We start from the raw sequence: 20,566 nt of genomic DNA, 5'->3' as shown, positions 1-20,566 counted from the left end.
GTAGCCTAAAGAGCACAATTATTAAACACAATTGGTTTTGTTATTAAAAGAACTAACCATGTGTATGGCTTCATTATTCGACAAATAAGCTACTTCGAAAATACTTGCCTTCTTTGGACAGAGCGAGTTTTATTTTTATCCGATAGAACGATGGATAGTTTGAATGGACGTCATATTCTCATTATTTTTGTTATAATTAATATTAATCATAGGATTATTTTTGTTATGATTAGTATTAATCATAGCATTTTTCAATGGACTAACACTCAAATAATTTATTGAAATTGCTTATTGATTAGTAGAAAAAATAGTCATCCACGTAGGTGAAACTTTCAAGAGTTTCAATTTTCCCAAATTGTCTACGATATTATTGATAAATTAAACATACAGGTTTTTTATTTTTTTGCATTTATATGTGTAGATTCAAAGAAATACAAAACATAATTTGACTTTGTTATTACCATCGTTGCATTTTGAAAAGTGAGAAGTAAGTTGAAATATTAATATGCAATATTTGTCATTGTCATTTTTCTAAATGGTGTGAGCTTACATTTAACATTTTAATTTTCTTAATTAATAGTTATTATTATTATTTTAATTATAATTTTTATAATTTTTGAGTCTGCATAACATCATATAATGTTACATGACATTACAATATCTCCCCTACACTGGGTTGTGGAGTGCCTCTCAACACAATAAGAAACTTGAAAGTGTATCTTTATTGGATGTAAAAATGGTCTGAAAGGTTATGAGTTTTTGAACCCAAAAACTAAGAAGGTTATGTATAGTCAAGATGTGATATTTAGAGAAATCAAAGATAATGTCAAAGAGGAAGTCCTACCAAGGGAGAAAGAATCAAAGAAGATAGAGTTTGAATTTAACAGTGTATAAAAGAATATGAATCAAAAGAAGAAGAACCACATACTCTAGTGTTGAGGAGATTGTTTTGAGAAATAAGGCAAGAAAAAAAATATACTCCACTTGATTTTTGTTCAATTTTGTTTTGTTTATTATTGATAAACATCTTAGAATTGTTAAGAAAGTAGTGGACTCATAGGAAGACAAACTTGGAAAAAGGCCATGGTTGAAGAAATGGTAGCCTTGGACAAAAATGAGGCTTGGAATCTAATGGAGTTTAGTTAGAAAAAATCTCATTGGTAGAAAATGGGTATTTAAGTAGTTGAACGCAAAAGGTGAAGTGAAGAAATATAAAACTTTATTAGTAGCAAAAGGTTATTCCTAGGTAGAGGGAATTGACTTTAGCGAGATTATTTTCTCTTTTTGCCAAGTTAACTTTTTTCGAGTGAAAAATTATTCATTATTGTTTCTTTTGATTTTGAAGTAGAACAGATGGATATGCAGACATCATTCCTACATGGGGATTTAGAACCAAAAAACTATATGAAGCAGCGAAAAGAATTTGTTGTTAAAGAAAAGAAAGATCAATATGCAGGTTGAAAAAATCCATGTATGGGTTAAAGTAATCGCTAAGGATGTGGTGACAAGGAGCAAAGTGGATCATTATGTGTATTTCAAATTAATTAGTGATCATCTTATTTATTTAGTCTTATATGTGGATATTATGTTGCTAATTGGAAATTATAACGAAATCATTCATGAAGTGAAAACTTAGTTGTAATTTGATATGAAGGATATTGTTGCTACAAATTTTATTTTTGTCGGGGAAATTAAAAAATATCAAGAAAATAGGAAACTCTGATCAAATCAAAGGAAGTATGTAGAGCCAAAATTGAAGAGAATCAATATGCAATAATGTAAACCAGTAAAGTTTCCTAACCCTATAGGTGTAAAGTTATATGTAGATCAATGTCCCAAGACACAAAAAGAAGAGGACATATCAATTAATCCATATAACAATATGATGGGAAGTTTGATGTATGCAATGGTTTGTACTAGATCGAACATTGCACATGTAGTGGGAGTATTGAGCAGGCATGTGTCAAAACCATAGAAGGAGCATTAGATAGCAGTAAAAAGGGATTTTAGATATTCAGTGGCACTAGTAGCTATGGATTATGCTACCAAGGAAGACTGAGATTGGACACTGCATTGGACATACATGGTTTTGTTGATGTAGACTGGGCTAGAGATTTGGATCGCCAAAGGCCTATGAGTGGGTATGTATTTAGCCTATTTGGAAGAGAAATCAATTAGTTGAAAAAGAGACAATCCGTAGTGACACTCTCAACTACAAAAGCTAGATACATGGTAGCCACTCACGCAAGCAAGGAAGCAATACAGTTACAAAGATTATATTCAGGGATTGGGTTGGTACGGCAAGCTGTGGGAATAGATTGTGACATTCAAAGTGCAATCTTCCTAGCAAAGAACCCAATGTATCATTCTAAGATAAAGCATATTGATGTTTGGTATCACTTTGCAAGATATATGATTGAAAACAATAAGGTGATATTAGTGAAAGTGGACACTTTGAAGAATGTTGCAAATTTATTAACAAAATATGCGAGCACTGAGAAATTCTCTTGGTGTAGAGACATAATGGGCATTATTGCCCTGGATTGATTATGTACTCCTACAACCCCCTATATGCAAAGAAAACATGTGGAAGAGTGTCGGGTATGTGTTTGTTTTTGCGATTGTTGACACAGAGTTTACTTTTATCGATTTTGTGGCACATGGTAGTTTAACCCCTTTTTTTGTAATTCCAATTAATTATGGTTGTATGTTAATCCAAGGTAAATGGGTTAGTGATTTATGAATGTCATAAGATAAACATACCGTATTTTAATTCTATAAAGAACATGTATATAATAAATCCTTTTGGTTCTCCCAATTTGAATTTCTAGGGTAAATTCATTGTTAATGTGTGCGCGTGCCATTGCATCTTTTATGTTTTTATTAAGAATTTATTTGCAACAAATAATTGTACAAGATTTAAACCTACACCCTTCCTCACATGGTACATAGAAGATTTGTTTTGTTATGTGATTTTCCATGAATTTTTTTTCCAACAATTACCCCTTGTTTTATGATCATTAACTTGCAGTTCTTTCAAATATTTACATACACCTCACAAGATCATTAAGCACAAAATTATATTTTTCCTACGAGTTACTATCTTATAATTCTTAGAGGTACTTCCTCGCATAGTATCCCTATTATTCTTTAATTAGCCAAAACAAGGTCAAATTAGAGAGGCGATCATTGATCCTCACAATTCATAAATCTTATTGTCATTTTTTGTTTCAAGAAGCATTGGAGTTAAGTATTTGTCAAGAGAACAAAAAAATTGATGATGTGATTAATCCGAAATAACAATCTCAAAACAAAAATCTCATCAACATGTGCACAACAAATTGATAGAATGGGGGAATGAGGGAATTGGACAAGAGGAATGGAAGGAAAATATGTCGATTGAATTTCAAGAGCAAGACAATCATGTTGTTCATAATATTACTCTATTATGGAAAATGCAAGACCTAGACATGAGTTTAGTGTATTTGGGCAAATACAAAGAAGCAAGTATTTAGAATTGAACCATTGTCTAGAATCTATAGGTAGCCCATATTATTGATTTACCTAATCTCCCTTTGAAGATTCTCCAATCCCCCACCTCTTTTAACTCAATGAGATTGAAGGAAGAAAGTACAAGGGCTCAATGCAATCACAATCTAAAATTACAAGCTACAATAATGTAAGAAAATGTACAAGGGTCTCTTAATACAAAGAAGTAGTTTTTGACATTTTCTTACAAAAAGCAAAAAATAACGCTACAAGATCTTACAATGAAGCCGAATTCAGTAATACGAGAAGACATACTAGATATCTCAAAAGTAATTTTTCAAGAAGGTAAAAAAGTACTACAAAATATGCAAAGAGAAGTTGACAAGATCACTGCTAAAAAACATGAAGTTTCGCGACTTAAAGACCATAGTAAAAAATTATTGATACAAATTAAGAAGCTTAAGAGGGACAAGAAGTCATTGGAAAATAAAGTGCAACAGTTTATTGAGAAAAAAGCACCGAATGTAGAAGTCTAAGTTGAAGAGAATGGAATAAATATTGATCCAGTGAATATCATAACTCGAGAACAAGGCAAACTGGTTAAAGAAAAGACGCACTTAGATGTTGCAGTTCAGATGATAAACACCCAAAGTGAAGGCTCTATAACCAATTCAACAACATCGTCACCTGAAGTAAATCAAAATACCGCCACACACATGATAGGGGAAAGACTGACCAAAAGAACTCTTTATTTACATCTCAATCACAGGAACAGACATCTCAATCAATCTACGAATTTGTATCACTCTAAACATAAACAACAAACTTATGTTTCGCAGACTACTAATGTCAGTACAACTCAGTTTTGTGATAACAATTCACACGAAGTATCCAGTAACCACAAGATTCCACAGAAGTTCAATTTAGGATGGTCAGATCCATTCTCAGTGTGACAGTTTTGTTTATCACATAGAGCATCATATCATTTTGTTTCAACGAAAATGATAGTTCTGAGACAAGACATTCGAAACGGAAAAAAGAGATAAGTTTTTCATCAGTAAGCTTTGAGGACAATGTTTTTTGAGGAGGAAGACAATGTTATGAATAAAATATATATAAAAATAATAATAGAGATAAACAATGATTAATTAACTAATAATTAGTAGGGAAGAAGCATGTCTCTACAAACATGACCATTTGTGAAAAGGTACTTATCTGGCTATAGATACAAGACCCTCACTCTCAATTGTATCATCATTCTTATTCATACATTTTTAATATATATTCTTGTATCTCAATGGAGATTTGCATATTCCAAATATTTTGGAGTATTTAACTTTAAGAAATTCCACAATAGACTTGCGAGGCTAGTCAATATGCAAGTAACCATAGGATTTTTCGGAACAAAGACTTATGTTGTTTTTTGGTTATGGTTTGTGGCCATCATTTTTGGAACAAAAGACTTTTGCTGTTTTGCTTATGGTCACAACCTTTTTTAAGTATATATTTTACATTTATTACAAAGAGAATAAATAAAACCAAGTTCTAAAACATCGAAACACTAATACAAATAACGTAATTTCAAAACATCAATTTTTTGTTTGCACCCACATACATTGATCATCTTTACAACCCAAACTTCTTTCTCCTTCACAAATTCTATTAATTCTTATGGTGCCTAATCAACCATAGGAATTGTAAGAAAGAAATATTAAATGAGCATGCAACACTCGTAGCCTAATCAACACATCTTACTAAACTCTTCATGCAAAACATAAATATTATACAATGCCATGACCAATTTAACAACAATATCTGCAAGTCTCCCTCTCCCTCCATTTTTGTTAGCTTGGAGACTAAGAATTAGAAATAAACACATTTTGATTATAAAAGCTTCATCATGCACCCATATACCAATGTGAATAAATTCTACAATTATTCATGCTTCATCACCAACGGCAAAATTTCTTATTCAATTCGCAATGTACATTGCATGATCCTTCTTGAAACAACACACACAACAAACAAAACCATGATATCCAACAACTCATTTTCAGAATCCCAATCACAAATTCTATCATCATTTTTTCATAAAATGCAAAACAAAGAAAATGGAAACATCAACTTTTTACCAATTACTTGGCATTCAAATAAGATTGACACACTTCCTAGCATATACCAAAACCTAAATTAGTATTCTCCTCCACTTTCTGCGACATTAGTGGAAAAAACACCTCAACCCAAAACTAAGGGCTCCATCCCTAAGCATTGCAACTAAGAGTTCAAACCCAAACTACCTCGTCATAACCAATAAAAAGATTTCAAACAACTAAAGGAATTGCGACATTTAATCTCCTTTGCGGTGATCATAACTAAAACACCCATTATTAAAATAAATGAACAATCAATAAAAAAAAATTAAACAACTACAGGAATTGCGACATTTAATCTCCTTTGCGGTGATCATAACTAAAACACCCATTATTAAAATAAATGAACAATCAAGCTCACTAACAAATGGATGGTTGAAAATTAGCTAGGGCACTGTAAAGGGGCACAAAGGACAATTGCATATATTCCACATTTTCAGGACAACTCTTTGACCAAAATCAAGGTTAAGACTTGTCCCTAGTAACACTTGAAAACCTTTAGATTCTTTATTGGAAACAAAACTTTATATAAGTCTAATTGACCAAATATTAACACCCTATCCCAATCTTTCCGAACTTAACCAATAATATTTATGAAAATGCATGATTTCATATACCCTTGCAAAACAGTTACTCCTTATTGATCACAATTTAATCGATATTTGCTAATGGAAAGGCTTGTAAGTCCAGCAAACCCTTTACAACAAACTTAATGCCCCTTCAAATTCATCATTAAATCAATATAATTAAATTTTTAATATTCAACCTGTTTTAACATGTAGAAATAAACACTTTCAAAGCGATTTACTAGTGTTGGTTATGAGCCTTTGGGGTAAGAGTTTCGACCTTCCAGGGTGTTGGGAGTGACAATAACCTGCTCATATGTGTGTCTGTGCACACATGTGGAGTCTGGACTTAGATGCACACCATATTGAGTCACTTTTAAAAGTGATTCACTGCTGGATATGGTTATGAGATTTCACTACACTACTATTGATCTCAATGTAAATGGAATGTGCCATCATTTAAAACAAAGCACTATAGGTTTCACAAAACCTTAATAACAAACTCAATGCCTTCATTAAACCCTTGCATCTCAAATAGTTATCGGTTAACCTTAGTGGGCAAGTAGCGCATTTTACAACTTAGGCTATGAAGTCAGTACACTTATTTCTCTACTCCTTAAAGATGCAAAACGTAATTCTGATAGTTCTCAGTCCTTCACTTGAACCATCCAAAATAATTTATGCAAAATAATCCTACCAATGTAAAGACGTATCCTGCATCTTCATCCAGCAATTAGGAATAGAGTTGTAAGCATCAGTCACTGTTCACTTTTAGCTTCTAAGCCATGTGATTATCTGCTACACTCTTAACAAAATCTCATTTGTCTTAATTTTTTTCCAAATTCCCCAAACCATCCTAAATTCATTTCACATGGTGCCCATGAAGAGCAGCATGCAGTAAGGCACAAAACCATCAAATTATAAAAGGGAATTACAATATTGGTTGGACTAGTCATCTTTTGGCCCAGTATTTGGGTAGTAAATTTGTTTAAGGGTTGGATTTTAATAAACATAATGGACACAAACTAAGTCATCTTTTGGCCCAATATTTGGGTAGTAAATTTGTTGAAGGGTTGGATTTTAATGAACATAATGGACACAAACTAATTACCAAAGCAAAAACTAGTACATGAATAGCATGGAGTGGATAAGTGAAAAGAAATCAACATGACCAAAAAAAATCTAGAAAATTTGTTTGCTAAAATAGGGTGCAAGAATTACCAAGAAAACACAAAATATGTAAATCCCATTTCCCATAAGGCCTCAAGAAAAAGCTATATTTCCCAAGTTGCACTTGTCAAATGAATGTCATGGTCTATTCTTTTAGGGAAAACTATATTCTTTAGGAAGAAAGAGATTGTTTGCCATCTTATCCTACTACGGAATCTGGGCAGATCATTTTTCTTACCCTTCTATTCATTTTTTCATCCACTGTAATCCACTGTATGTGGGGCACAAAATTTCTAGAAATTTGTTTGCTTAAAGGTGCAAGAAATATCAAGAAAGTATGGATATCTCATTTCCCATAAGACCTCAAGAAAAAACTATATTTTTCATTTAACTAGTCACACTTATCAAATGAATGTCATGTCTTATTATTCTACAGGAAACTGTATTTTTTAAAAGAAGTTAAATTGTTTCCCACCGCAGAAAAGGGAATCTGCACAAATCACTTTTACTCTTAAATCACTTTTTCCATCCATTCTGTAAATCCAACATGTCAACTTGAATAACTCTTATGCAAAAGATAATTAAACTTGTGATTAAAATTTAAAATTAGAAATAAAATGGAGGGTATGTTAAAATTTGATTTGATCGAAAAAAAGTTAAAACATAAAGTTCAGCAAGTTGTTAGCCATTGCCTTATATGCTGCTACCATGACAAACGCCAACCAAAAATTACCATTTGAAAAGTTCTTTCCATATCTATAAAATCTTATATTGGCTTTGGCAAAAATATAACAGCAGAGTAACAAAACTTATCACTATCTCTTAAATCCAAACGTAAGTATCCAAGGTTGATGATGCTTTTCATGCTAATTCCACTATTGATTCAACTAAAACTTACAGACTGGATTAATACGTAGATGATATGGTAGTCCACCATGCTACACCTTCAAGTTCATGGAAACCTACATAGCTTTGAAAAGGCAGTGCACATGCTATGCAAGTTTTTCCTGGAGTTAGGTATTTTACTGACCAGACAAATATGAACGAAAAATTCAGACAGACTGACACATGTTTGAAGTCGCCCACACAACCAGGCAACACACTGGGAGGATTACTACAGTTTTTTTTTATGGTTCCTCTTCTTAAATTAGTATTCTAGAAGTTTTATTCCAAGTAAGAAAGAAGCCTTTTTGCACCTTCAACTAACTAGCATTCAATTTGATTTCCTTTATTGTTGACAGGTGTCTATATATCTGTAAAGCATCTTTGCTGTCACTTGAACAAGTCCTGTGACATTTTTTGTATCCTATGTTTCTCATGCAATGGAAACAAAAGAGATTTCATCGGATATTACAGCAATTTAGATCAGGTAACAGTAAACTGTATTTAAAAAAAAAAAAGACTGGAAGAGCTGACTTCTAAAGAAGTCTTCAAAATCGTGATCAAAGCCTCTTGCATCACAATGATTTGAAATGCCAGTTATGAGACACTGGTGTACCTTGCTATTTTAACACCGTAGGACAAGGTTTTAACTGATCTGGAAGCTAATGAATGGTTAGTACAGGGACACCTAAATCAAGCATGCTCTCTGTTCCACCTTGAAACTATCCTTGAAAAGTGACTAATATTGATATCGTTAGTCTTGGGAATCCAATATTTTCAAAATGAGTGAAGACTAGAAAACTAGCACCATAGTTGTTGTTCAATTCCTTTACCATGAATGGCCTTGAAATGAAGCTGATCTAGTCAGCATGATGGAAGCCTGGCAAAAGAGATGTCACAAAGCCAACAACGAGCATCTGAACCTCCTTCACAAAACCCCACCAGTTCAGTCCCTGTGGATCAACTCTCTCATTGACTCTTGCTCCATCAGGACCATTTGGAACCTGTTCCATAGCTGCAGGCTGAGGATCCTGCCTTTCAACATTTGGCACATTTGGGCCATTTCCAACCTCTTGAGGCCCCTCTGCAAAAAGCATACAAGCATTAAAGAACATTGCATATAAACAAAGGTAACACAAATACTAAACTAAAATGCCACTGTCACAAAATTGCTCCTCGAGGCATACCAGGTCTTGCAACATGTGGTTGAACAGCTCGAGCAGGAGCCTGATGGGGTAGCCCAGCTCGTTGAGCACTACGTGAAAGCCACTGTAAAAGAGGGGCTAGTGCTCCAGTTTGATACCTATAATCCTCAAACAAACATCTTTAACTATGAATTTTGATGAAGAATGGCTAAATAGTAAAAGCTCAAGTCTTAGTTAATGAAATACCATTCTTTAAAATGGACAGCATCCCAACAAATAGTATTGTGCTGACAGATGATAATATGTGAAGGTTTAATTTTGTCATTGTAGATGCTACTTACAGATAAACCAAAGTTGCAAGGAACAGCAGAAGAAACAGTCTTTCTTTGGGTCCATCTTGGTTGAACACAAATACCACTACTGCAAGTTTCAATATCAGCAGCAAGTCCAGCTGGAATCCCACTTGGAACCTTCTAACTACCTGCCTTTGGTGGTCAGGTCTCTGTCCCTGTGCATCACCTGCAGGAGCTCCATGACGCTGACGTAACCCTGCAGGACCAAGATCCTCACGAGCTTCTGCAGGTGATCCTCTTCCAGTGTCTGATTGAGTATTGGATCCATCTGATCTAGCATTGTCTGAACCTGGGGCAGTTGTACCACTGAAGAAAGAAACAAAGCGATAAATTCAGGAAAAAGTAATTCAGGTATATTGGAGATCTTTGAAAGCATGTAAAAGTCATCCCATTGAGAAATTTCCATGTTGACTAAAAACTGCAGTAACAAACATCAGAATCTTCTTCCATTCCCCTTCAAAATTAATTGCAAGCTAAGTTGCACGAAATGCCGAAACGTCTATAAGTTTCCGAAACGGGTACGGCTGGAAACATGAGCCCCCAAAAATGGAAACGTCAGGCGAAACGTCCTATATATATATATATATATAGATACGTATTTTTTTTACAAATAAGTTAATAATGCATCTTGCAAGAAAAAAATGAATGAGACACAAATGACATTTAGATGATTACATGATTCAAAATCCAAAATTATCCTTTATAAATGAGGTTGTACATCCAAGATTCGAAAATCAGCCTTTATACACGAGGCTTTACATCCAAAATCAACCTTTATACATGGCTATATATGCTGGAAATGAAATATAACATGAGCTAATGACAAATGCAATTACATATCTTATAATCCTAATCTTCATCTTCATTAACAAAAATAGAACAAGTCATTTTTTTAGCAGAACTAGAGTGTGGATTGGTTAGAGATAAAATAGAGTGTTATATTAAATTTATTTTGGCCATAGAAGGGCCCCAGAACCTTCTTGGGTGCTTGAGTGAGCTCACAAAAAAAAAAAAAAGTCACGGAAACAAGGCAAAATTAGGTGGAAATGGGGCAGATTTGGACCGAAACGCCCCCGAAACATTTCAGCGCCATTTCGGTGGCGTTTCCTGAAACGCCGCCAAGGTGTTTCAGCCGCGTTTCAGCGTTTCATGGACTTTCGGGTATGGATACGCCACCTTGGGGGGCGTTTCCTGCAACATAGATTGCAAGGATAGCCACAAATTCAGTAAAAGCAAGATGAAGACTATGATAATCCTTCTCAGATGGCTGCCTTAACAACAGATGCACCACAACAGCACTCTAGCACAGGGTTGCGGGTGAGCGGCTCCCACCCCCCCCGAACCCACTCCCAAAGTGCGCTTCCTTCGAGATCAAATTTTTCGCTCCCTAGCCTTTTTTGCAATTTCTTTTGCAGTAACATTCCAAATGCAATTTTTTTCAAAGAAACAAATAGTTTTTGAGTGGGGGCAGCCTAATGATCAAGCCTATGGCCCTAGTATTGATATGCGATTCATGGTAACGTTAAATTCTTAAAGTAAAAGGATGAAAATGAAGACATCGTTTTACTTAAATTTTTAACATTACCATGAAATGATTCGGGATGTTTGAGAGTGGTTCTGACCTCATTAGATTTCATATGGAGAAAGTAGAATTTTAGATCTCATTCAAAATCCAATAAGCTTATCAGTTTTTCAAGATTTGTGGGAATGCAATGTTTCCAATGGATTTTGTCATGTATTTTTTTTTTTTTTAACAAAATCGGTTGCTGTATTATATTTTCCAAAAAAGAAAGGGAGACTCTGCTCCTAAAATACATGCTGAGATGCCAAGAAGAGCTAGGAAAGGAGGAGTTACAGTTTAAACAAAATTCCTCCTTGATCCTGCCTTTTGGGCTTTTAAAAACCAAAGACCAAAGGTAAATCCTAACAAACTGCAGTAATAGATAACAGCATTTACAAAGCATAATCAATCTATATTAATGTGGCTGATGTGCCGAGCAGTGGACTCTTCAGGATTGTCATCGGCGCCGACTTGCTTCATGCTTGACGAACTTGTTGGAACTGCGTTTTTCTTTTCCATCATGTATTTCAAAATGTCGATGGATTCTTCCGCATGACTACACCTGTTGGAGAGCTGGTTGAACTGTTCATGCAGAGAAGAGATTCTATGGTAGAGCAAGTTAATGTCGGCTACATATTTCTCATTAACAATACGATGTTGACTGTCGGTTTTATCTTCCAAAGCCTTTAGATGGGCTCGGACCTGCTCCAGCTCCGCTTGGAGATCTGAACAGTGAAGACAATCCTCATTTCATGCCATGAGATGAGATGAAGCTATTGAGAAGGGATCCAGGAACCAAGGCAGATGTGCTGCGCCTGTGAGTGGACAGAGTAGAGGGAGGCCGAGTCTACTGAGATCGGCAGAAGAATAAAATAGCGGGAGGGAGGCTCTGGAACCAGAGAAAAAGAACGGGACCTCAAACCTGAGAACAGAATGAGAAAGGGAAGGGAGGAGAGCAAATAAGAAGGAAGGGAGGCGCAGAGGATTCAGCAGAGAGGAGGAGTCACGGGAGGGAGACAGCAAATGCGGTACTGGAGTCATGAAGTGAAATAATCCGGCGGGTCTCGTGATTGCAAAAAAGGGAGATGGATTTTCTGTAAGAAGGCGGATCTCGAAGCAGATAGAGTCTTGGACATGGATCATGAGAATCTTGAACCAGTTCCATGTGTCAGGGTTTTCTGATTTGAGGACTTGGAAAGGACAGAGGTGGTTCGGTGTCATGGCAGGTATTGATGAGATTCCTCATTATTGCAACGTAGGCTGCCCATTGCTCTGTTACATGCCCTGTTGGTGAGAAGGTCGGCATCCTTGTTGGAGGGCATTGCAAATCACTCCACCTGCTCCAGCAATCCTGGGATTCGATTTCGAGGCACCGTCGAAAAAAAGATAATAAGTGTTGCAGTTTTTAAGCCATGTTGCAAATTCTTCCTCCTTGAGTCGGATTTTCCAATTGTAATACATTTTACTTTTCCTGCTGCTGGTGGTGATATCAATCTGATTACTATTATTTCTGTCCAGTATATAGCCAATGAAAATTCGCTCTTCCACATTGAGATCAGTGATGTCTATGCTTCTATAGTTTTTTACTGAAATAGTTTCCAAAGCAAGACTCCTTGCTTTGTTGCATAGATTTCTAGTGATTGAATCCTTGTCCTTAAACACTTTACGGTTTCTGGCAAGCCAAATGGACCATAACATAGTGAGAGGAAGGGTGTCCCAGACCCTTTTTACTGTGTTGTGTTTTCTTTGTTGCCAAGGATAATTTTTCCTCCATTGATGAATAGCCTCTCCTATGGAGTCCTGATCGCTCCAAGGAATGAGATTGTTATAGGATATACTTCTCCAGCAGGCCTTAGAAAAAGGACAAGCAATAAAAAGATGATGCACAGATTCTTTGGTAGCTTGACAATTAGGACAACATGAAGGACCAATAATACCCCGCTTCTAAAGGTTTTTAGCAGTAAGTATTTTCCCTTTCAGAAGGGTCCACAGGAAGAATTTAATTTTGGGCAAAGCTTCAGATTTCCAGACCATTTTCCAACGGTTCCAAATGGACATGGGGTGATGGTTGTTGCAAATGTACTGGTGAGCAAATTGGACAGTATAATTTGAGCCTGACGGGTCCCAGCGAAATCCATCAGGTTCATTCTTTTTAATTGGAGCTATACCGTGAAGGTGGGATTGAAGAGCTTGTAAACTGGCCATGAGATTAATGGGAATGGCTGGGAATGTCCATCCTAACCATAAATTGGAATGGATATCCCACAGAGAGATCTGGTCCAGATGGTGAATTCCTATACTATTAAAATAGGTGAGAATGGGAATGACTCCAACTTGACTGTTTAATGGCTGCCTGCCCATTATTTTATCTGATCCAATGTTGATATCAGCACCTCCTTTAGGCACTTTGGAGATATTCTGGATCATGAGGGGAATTGCTCTTTTACATAAACGCCAAATTTTGGAAGGGTCTTTGATAGGGATATCTTGATCAAGGAGCCGCTGCCTTGGGAAATTTAGATATTTGACCTACAACACTCGTTTCCACCAAGTGGAGAGACCAGTGATAAGTCTCCAGACAATCTTGCCTCCAAAGGCGAGATTAAGAAATTTGGGGGATCTAATCCCAAGACCACCTCTGTCTTGAGATTGGATGACCTGCTTCTAGTTTACTAGATTGAATTTCTTTTTGTCATTTTTCCCTCCTTGCCAGAGGAATTGGCGGAGGATGACTTCCATTTTGTAATGGAAAGAGGCTGGAGCTTGAAGGAGAGAAAATTGATATAGAGGCAGGGAGGAAATACCTGATTTGAGGAGGATGAGGCGGCCAGCTGGGTTGAGCCAGATGGAACCCCAACACTGCACCTTTCTCTTCATCTTGTCAATAATTGTGTCCCAAACTTCTGCCTTCAAGGGACCTACACTTATTGGCAGGCCCAGGTAAGTGAAGTGAGACCATTCATACTTGCAAGAGACCCCAAGGATAGTGGCTATGTTGTGCAGAACCTGTGCTGAAGTGTTCCATCCATATATACAACTTTTCCGCTGATTGACTTGACCACCCGAATACCTCATGTATTTGTCCAACAGAAACTTAAAGCGCCGGGCTATTATCGTGGAAGCTCCTCCAAGTAAAAGGGTGTCATCGGCAAATTGAGAGTGATTAATGTTCTTTACACCATTCCCAAATTTTATTCCAGTAATGAGACCAACTCTCCGCTTTAAGTCCAACGCTTTGCTAAAGGATTCAACCATCAGAATGAAGAGGTAAGGTGAAAGAGGGCAACCTTGCCTAAGACCCCGCGATGATTGAAAAGCAGTTCCAGGTCGTCCATTAACAAGAGGAGAGATCCAAGGCCCGGAGATGCATGCTTTGATGAGATTTAGAAGGCTGCATCAAACCCCATCTTTTTTAAAACAGCGAAGAGGTAGGTGTGCCTTACTCTATCAAAGGCATTGGCTAAATCAAGTTTAAGGACAAATCCTTTCTCATTCCTAGTTTGGCTTGAATGAACAGCTTCTTGGACAAGGAGGATAAAATCTGTAATTTGTCTATTAGCCAAAAAACCCCCTTGGTTTTCAGAAATGAGAGAAGGGAGAAAGGATTTGAGGCGAGAAGCAAGAATTTTGGTTAGAATCTTGTAGGACGAGTTGCAAAGGGAGATGGGTCGGAATCGACTAAAAGATGATGGTCGATTTTCTTTGGGAATGAGGGCTAAATGTGTGGCATTGGTGTAACCACCGATTTTGGCTTTCCTCTGGACCCATTTGAGCATTTTGATCAGATCTCTTTTTATAATTCCCCAAAAGGCGCGATAAAAGCAAATGGGGAAGCCATCAGGTCCTGGTGCTTTGTCCGGCTGGAGAGCCCAAATGGTTCTTCTAACCTCCTCCTCATCAATTTCCTTATTCAAGGTATCATTCATTTCCTTGCTGATGTTGTTGGGAAGGAATTGAAGCAGGTCAGCATAATCCTCTTCATCTGTTGTTTCAGTTAGAAGGTCCCGGTATGTCTGATGGCTTCTTGGGTGATTTGAAGGTTACCTTTAGCGTCCAAGATTGAGCTTACAGTATTTCTTATTCTCCGCACTGTAGTCTGTTTGTGAAAAAATGTTGTATTCTGGTCCCCTCCTTGCAACCAGAGTTGCCTCGATTTAATCCTCCATTTAGATTCCTCCTCTATGTTTACACGGCAAAGTTGAGAATATAGATCGCTTTCTTGCTCTTTGTTCTCTTGGGTGAGGCCCTGCTCTTCTATTTCCTTTTGGACGTTGTTTAGTGTAGTTTTGATCTCCTTTTTTATCCTTTCAGGCTCCTTATAACTGATTTTCGCCCATTCTTTTATCGCCTGTTTGGTGTTTCTCAGCTTGGATTCACAAATGAATCTGGGAGATCCTTCAACATGCCGCCTCCACGATTTTTCCACAATGTCTTTAACTGTTGTAATACTATTCCAAAGGGGACTGTACTTAAACGGGATGGGTCCGAGAGGGCAATGCTTTTCCAGATTAAGAGAAATTGGATAATGGTCAGATGCTGAGCAAGGAATAATATTAGCGTACCCAACAGTGAAGGAAGAAAGAAGCATGACGTTGATTAGAATTCTGTCTAATCTCTCCATAATGTTGCCTGTACCTAGCCTGCGGTTGCTCCAAGTATATCTCCTGTTTTTTGGAATGATATCGACAAGATCGTGGTCATGCATAATGTCTTCCAGCTGAGTTCTGAAGGGATCCGGGGAGAAAATACCTCCTCTTTTCTCATTAGCATGGAGAACAAGATTTAGATCTCCTCCTAATATGATATTGGTGTTCTCCTCTGTGTTCACGCTGACTTTGATTTCCTCCCAACAGCGCTCCTTATCCCTGAAGTGATTAGGAGCATAAATGTTGTATATTACTATAATCTGCTGATCTTCTCTGTTTTCTAACTCTGTTTGGATCCAGTGCTGGCTGATAATTTTTGATTTAAAGTTCCATATGTTTTGATTCCAGATTGTAGCGATTCCTCCGGAAGCTCCTCTGGATTCACTGATGCTTCCATTGTACTGCTTGTTCTGTTCAATGATTTTAATCATTTCCTGCAGGCTTTGCTTTGTTTCCTGTAACAAAAAGATCCCTGGTTTTTCACAATAAATAAGATCTTTCAGGGCTGCAACTTTGGAGGGGTGCCCTATACCCCTGCAATTCCAAGATAAGATTTTCATCATTGGGAAAGTGGGGTGCAGAGAGGTGCTCGCCCCCCTTGATCCTTGTGTGTTTTCTCTTTATCATGCTGTCCTAGGATGTAAGATTCAATTGGGCTTTGAGTGCCCATTGCTATGTCCTTTTGGGCATTCTCATCTCTATGTTGCTTTGCAGATTTTCTACCTGGGCCGGGTTTCTTAAGAGAGTCGCTAGAGGCTCCATGATCTTTGGATGAGCTCCTGGTGAGTCTGGAGAGGGGAGGTTCGAGGGAAGTCTGGGAGGGGATAACCAGAGGAGGGGAAGGATCAGAGGCAGCTGAAGGAATCAGGGGAAGGAGCGAGGGCTCCAAGGGAGGAGCATCAGAGGGGGATAAAACCGAGAAGGGATTGGAGGTAGAAGGGGGCAAGGGAGGGGAGAGAGAAGGAAGGGAAGATAAGGGAGGGGAGGATGAGGAGGGGCGGGCAATCTTTGAGGCATGGGGGTCAAATTCTGGAGGGGCTTTAGATGAGGGAGCCAACTTCTTTTTTTGACTGTTTCCCACTATTCTTCTTGTGGGTCATTTTCAACATTAACAAGAGAGGGGCAACAATTGGGAAAGTCGCCATATTCGTGACATACCTTACATTTGAATGGTATTTGCTCGTAATCAAGCTGCTGAATATGGCTCCAGTCATCCACTTTGAGCTTGATGGCTTCCAATAGGCCTTTGCCAAGATCCACTTCCACACAAATACACGCGCATGCTTGCATATTATCCTTTGGCTCGCTGCAATCTATGTACTTACCAACAGCGTTTCCAATTGCACGAACCAAATCATCTCCCCAGCAGTGAAGAGGGAGATGAGGGAGTCTGACCCAGACAGGGACAGCGTTGGGGACATCCAGTTCCGGATCAAAATCCAGGGTCCATTTGTTTAAGTACAGGCCTCTGGAGTCCATGAAATAAGGCCCATTCCTGAAGATTAAATCCTTATCTTCTTTAGATTCAAAGTGGAAGGTAAAGAACCCCTTTCCACATAATCTGATGGAGATTTTACCTTGTATTTTGTCGGACCAATTCCTTTCAACCCATCGTTGCACAATTTTTGGAGATGGCCAGAGGCCCGTGAACTGCCCGATGAGACCTTTTTCTGCAAGAGAGAGGGCTGCCATGCGAGGAATGGCTGGAGGTAGATTAACTTCTTGGAGAATGTCCAGCTTTTTGACAAACTTTGATATTGCTGGGCGAGGCCGTTGTGGTGGCAGAGATTTGACGAGTGTAGAGAAAGCATGCTGGGGATCGGCCCCCTCCGGTGAGTAGTCCGGAGAGGCCATGAGAGCCGAGGAAAGCTGAGAGAGAGCGCAGCAGCGGGAGCTCTAATTTCGTCTTTTCGGATTTTGTCATGTATTAAGGTATGGAACTCGTATTTAATCAAGAGCACCAATCCCTCTATGTACCTTGATGTTAGTGACATTGGTTGTCGAACTCCTCTATCATGACCTTACTAAAAATGTACCCATCACTCAAGCAAAATCTTGACCTGACATGCTATGTTTTTTCTATCTTATGTTAATGCTTAGAGGGTGATATTAATGACAAAGATCCCTATCCAAATCCAGAGGTAATGACAAAGATACCACTGGATATTAATGCTTGGAGGGTGATATTTATGACAAAGATCCTGAATTTCCAACAAGACTCAGAAATTAGACATTCCTCGTGGTAGCACGAGGCCCAAGCATTAGCAATAGATAATAGATTTACTTGTCTTTTCTAGTTTCTAGAAGTTTTTATAACTGTTGAATCCTTCATATTTATTATGATATTTTTCGTAAACAATATATTACAATTTAGGTTTGAAGTTTGAAGTTGGCAATTATAACTCATTGGTAATGAATTATGAATATGATGCTTCGTGAAAGTTGAAAGTTGGTCATTTCATTTCATTTTATAACATTTCATTTTGTTGTAACATTATTTTGTTTTGATAAGTTAGCATATTAGTCAAAATAATTCAAAATGTTAAGCTAGGATATGGATGCAAAAGAAAGAAAAGTTAAAATGTTAGGAAAATTTTATGTTTTATAGGCATCCATATCAATAAAATGTTAGGTGGTAGCTGCCCTAAATAAAAAAGGCAAAAGGAAAATAAAATGCTAGGGAAGCAAAAAGAAAACAAAGGCTTCATTTTATGCTTTCATAAATGCACAGACTACTAGTCTAAATGCGCCACAAGTCAATTATCAAATGATATTTTCATGTGCAAAGAATAAGGCAAAAGAGTAAAGGTTTATATATCAATTATTTTGGTATTCATCCCTATCCCTAAGTTTTAAAATCCCAAAACATTATCCTTCCACTCATATTTCCCTTCACCCATACTCCTAAGTCGATATATTCTTCATATATCACATATATTCCCTATCATTCATTTCCCAACCCCACCAAATAGCCTCGTCACATCACGATTAACCTTCCCTTACATCGCGCTCCATCTTCGCCTATCTTTCCACATCCGACAGTCCATATACGATTTCGGCCCCCCCCTCATTTTCCAAGCTTTACCGGGGGGTACGAAATGGGTGGTATACCAAACCACGCTCGCCCCTACGTGTCAGTTCCTCAGCGTTTCGCACCCCCCTCGAGTGAAACCACTAACCACTCTCCCCTCCCCTCCGAACAGCTGATTCCATCGCTCTCGATACCGCTTTCCTATCTGTTGTGTTCCCGCCATTCACCTTCTGCCACCTCATCTGTCCGTTAAACTCCATCAAATCACATTTATTCCCTCCAAAATTAACCCGTTAAGCATTCAATTAGCTTAGTCATTAATTCAACAGACCCGTGCCACCTTCAATGGAAAACCAAATTAGTTATATAAACCTCTTTTCTATTTGAGAATCGGTTACTGAATTCAAGCTTTGTCACTGTTAATTGATTTCTTACAAGTATTGTTGGACTCAATTCCGACAGTTTCAATCGCCTGCGACATCTCTACTCAATCATTATCAGCCTATTACTTCTGCTTTTGCCTCCAGAGCCTGACTTTTCTCTGTGTTTTGCCACTCTCAAACTCCCAATCCCATTCACTATTGCTCTTAGCCACAGCCAAAATGCCTCCAAAGGACAAAGGACCAAAGGAAATTGTCAATCCTCCTATAGACCTTCATCACTTTGCTATGGCTGACCAAGATTAGAAAATCCATGAGACACTCTGTGAACTCGACCTCTTCGAGATGTATTGCTAGCTCGAAGACAAGTATATAGATAAATCAGATGATATCCAGCTATGGGAATCAAATTTACCTCACTACATCTTTCCTCGTACCCACAGCACCCCAAATTTTATTAGAAAATGTCATGCATCCTATTTGCCAAGCCAAAGGGCCATAGTCACTCCCACTAGAGAAATTTTGTTTACCATAACCCCTCAGGCCATTGATCAAATGATGCAAGCCCCCTCAATAGAGAATGCTACCCCATTTTCCTATGAAGCATTAGTTGAACTATACCAGAAACTAGACTTTGCCAAGAGAGCCCAAACTCTTGAGTTGTTTTTGACACAAGATGCTTCATTACTAAAGAAAATCCTCCTTATGCTTCCTCCATTTTCCCTGAGAGAGCCAAGCAGATTATCACTGTTGTTTCATACCTCCTTGGCTACTACTCTGATAAATGGGTAGATGAGGCCATTATAGGATTTTTATCCATCTTCTCTGTTGATTCTAAGCTCTCCATTGTGTTTAATTTCAGCCATTTTCTTGCAGAATTCATTCATCATCAACTTGTTAAATTTCCAACTGAGGAGGTGCCTCTGTATTGGTTTACAAGTTTCTATACTTTCAGGGGGACAACATTAACCTTTCTTTGCAAAAACTGGATGAAAAAGGCAACCAACAATCAATGATCTTTTGGACTACTCTGGCCATGAAAGAGCAGAAAGAGTACACCTATAAACAATTTACAGAGATGTTTGTTCACCCAGCAATAGGTCTCTTGAGTAGCAATAAACAAATTTTTCACAAGGATTGATGCATTGAACAAGAAGGGTCTGCCTTCACTGTTTGTAATCAATGATAAATTA

General features: G+C 37.6%; 1 protein-coding gene across 1 annotated transcript in view; it reads right to left on the bottom strand.

Annotated features, from left to right (window-relative positions):
• Positions 1-8,582: 8,582 nt before the first annotated feature.
• LOC149168879 (uncharacterized) overlaps positions 8,583-20,566 on the bottom strand; it is a 78,713-nt gene continuing 66,729 nt past the window's right edge. The window contains exons 3-5 of the mRNA XM_089428463.1: positions 9,744-10,061; positions 9,445-9,560; positions 8,583-9,341 (exon numbers count right to left, since the gene is read on the bottom strand). Of these exons, the coding sequence (XP_089284589.1) occupies positions 9,118-9,341; positions 9,445-9,560; positions 9,744-10,061 (658 nt within the window). The 3' untranslated portion in view covers positions 8,583-9,117. The remainder of the gene's footprint in view (positions 9,342-9,444; positions 9,561-9,743; positions 10,062-20,566) is intronic.

Source organism: Pinus tabuliformis, chromosome 4_2 (assembly GCF_031772625.1).
Source record: "Pinus tabuliformis cultivar Carrire ecotype Pingquan chromosome 4_2, CPIR1, whole genome shotgun sequence".
In the NCBI taxonomy this organism is placed as follows: Eukaryota; Viridiplantae; Streptophyta; class Pinopsida; order Pinales; family Pinaceae; genus Pinus; species Pinus tabuliformis.
Note: the sequence above shows the minus strand (reverse complement) of the source record. Positions and strands in the feature narration are given on the sequence as shown.